Genomic DNA, 1,442 nt, shown 5'->3' with positions numbered 1-1,442 from the left:
TTTGGGAGCTCTGATGGCCTAGTGCCTAGAGCATTTGACTGCTAACCAGAAGGCTGGTGGCTCAAACCCACAGAAGGAAGACTGAGCAATCTACTTCCATAGAAATACTGCCTCAGAAGCCCAAGGAGGCACTGCGAGTCAGATTTGACTCAACAGCAGTGAGGTTTTTTGTTTTTTGTTTTTTGTTTTTTGTTTTTGAACTCTTCCTTTATAGAAATCCTAGGGCTGCCACTAATAGGCAGGAAAGTTACTTCACTGCATTTTTTCCCCTAGGTTTTCATAAGCACTCCACTTCTTCATCAAGAGCACACCTCTGGATACCACAATGCTTCATCATTCCCACTTGAATTATAATGTCTATCAAAAGAAGCATCTCTTGGGAGCCTTGAGTGCTAAGTGGGAAGTGATTTTAGAGAGATGTGTGGGAAATGGTTTTAATATTTGGCAGGTCCTAAAGGCAAGGTGATTTGGGAAGTTTTTTTAATTTGTTTGTTTGTTTGTTTGTTAAAGAAAAAAACACTAGATCAACTCATTATACTATTCTCTAATCCCTGATAATACCTGGTGCTCGAATAACTGTATTTGGTAGTCCACCAAGGTAGAAATTTCATAAACCAGAGGATTATAATTGTTAGTTTATCTCATTCATTTATCCATGTATGTCACCTATATCACATAACTATATATTCACTAGGAAATCAATCTTTCTTTTACAGATATTTCCATTAGAAAATACCATTCTGAAACCAAAGACATAGACAATGCCCTAAGAATTGAAACAACTGAAAGTCCTACAAAAACATACAAAGTGTCCACCATGAGACGAATATTAGATTTGGCAAAGCATCGAACAAAAAGATCAGCACTTTTCCCAACTGGAGTTAAAGTCTGCCCACAGGAATCCATGAAACAAATTATAGCCAATCTTCAAGCTTATTATAGATTGAGAGGTAAGAAAAGAGATGAAACTTTTGTACATCTTTTGTTCTTTTCATTCCTTCCCTGTCATTTGGGCATTTGTCTTCAACCCAAAACTTCCAAAATGCTCTCATTTAGCTACAAGAATTTTAAGAATCGATTAACTAATCCAATAGAAATGAGTATTAACCACTCAAAAACATGGTAGAAATTTGATCTTGCAGTTTAAAATAATGTCTTGTGCAATGCAAAACCCTCAGGACATTTAACAAGTTACCAGGAAGTCTTGGTACCTGGGTTTTACCTCTTTGTCTTATTTTTGCTAAGGCCCAATATTGAATCTTAATATTTTTCTTTTAAAGAGAGTAGCACAGGGTGATTGCAGCATCAGGAACCTGAGCACGTTGATTTATGACTTAAGATTTCATTTTTCAAAAGCAACATTAGAATCCAGATTCTCTCTCACTCCTTGATATATTTAAAGTGTTTATTGAAGATACAGAGAAAATATCTGAAGTTTGGAA

At 35.9% G+C, this 1,442-nt stretch overlaps 1 protein-coding gene across 1 annotated transcript in view; it reads left to right on the top strand.

The window, feature by feature from the left end:
* The window catches only part of IMPG1 (interphotoreceptor matrix proteoglycan 1), a 171,555-nt gene that overhangs the window by 32,170 nt on the left and 137,943 nt on the right, over positions 1-1,442 (top strand). The window contains exon 2 of the mRNA XM_007953258.1: positions 717-950. Within this exon, the coding sequence (XP_007951449.1) occupies positions 717-950 (234 nt within the window). The remainder of the gene's footprint in view (positions 1-716; positions 951-1,442) is intronic.

This window comes from Orycteropus afer, unplaced genomic scaffold, assembly GCF_000298275.1.
Source record: "Orycteropus afer afer isolate SDZICR_OR568_19922 unplaced genomic scaffold, OryAfe1.0 scaffold00380, whole genome shotgun sequence".
In the NCBI taxonomy this organism is placed as follows: domain Eukaryota; kingdom Metazoa; phylum Chordata; class Mammalia; order Tubulidentata; family Orycteropodidae; genus Orycteropus; species Orycteropus afer.
Note: the sequence above shows the minus strand (reverse complement) of the source record. Positions and strands in the feature narration are given on the sequence as shown.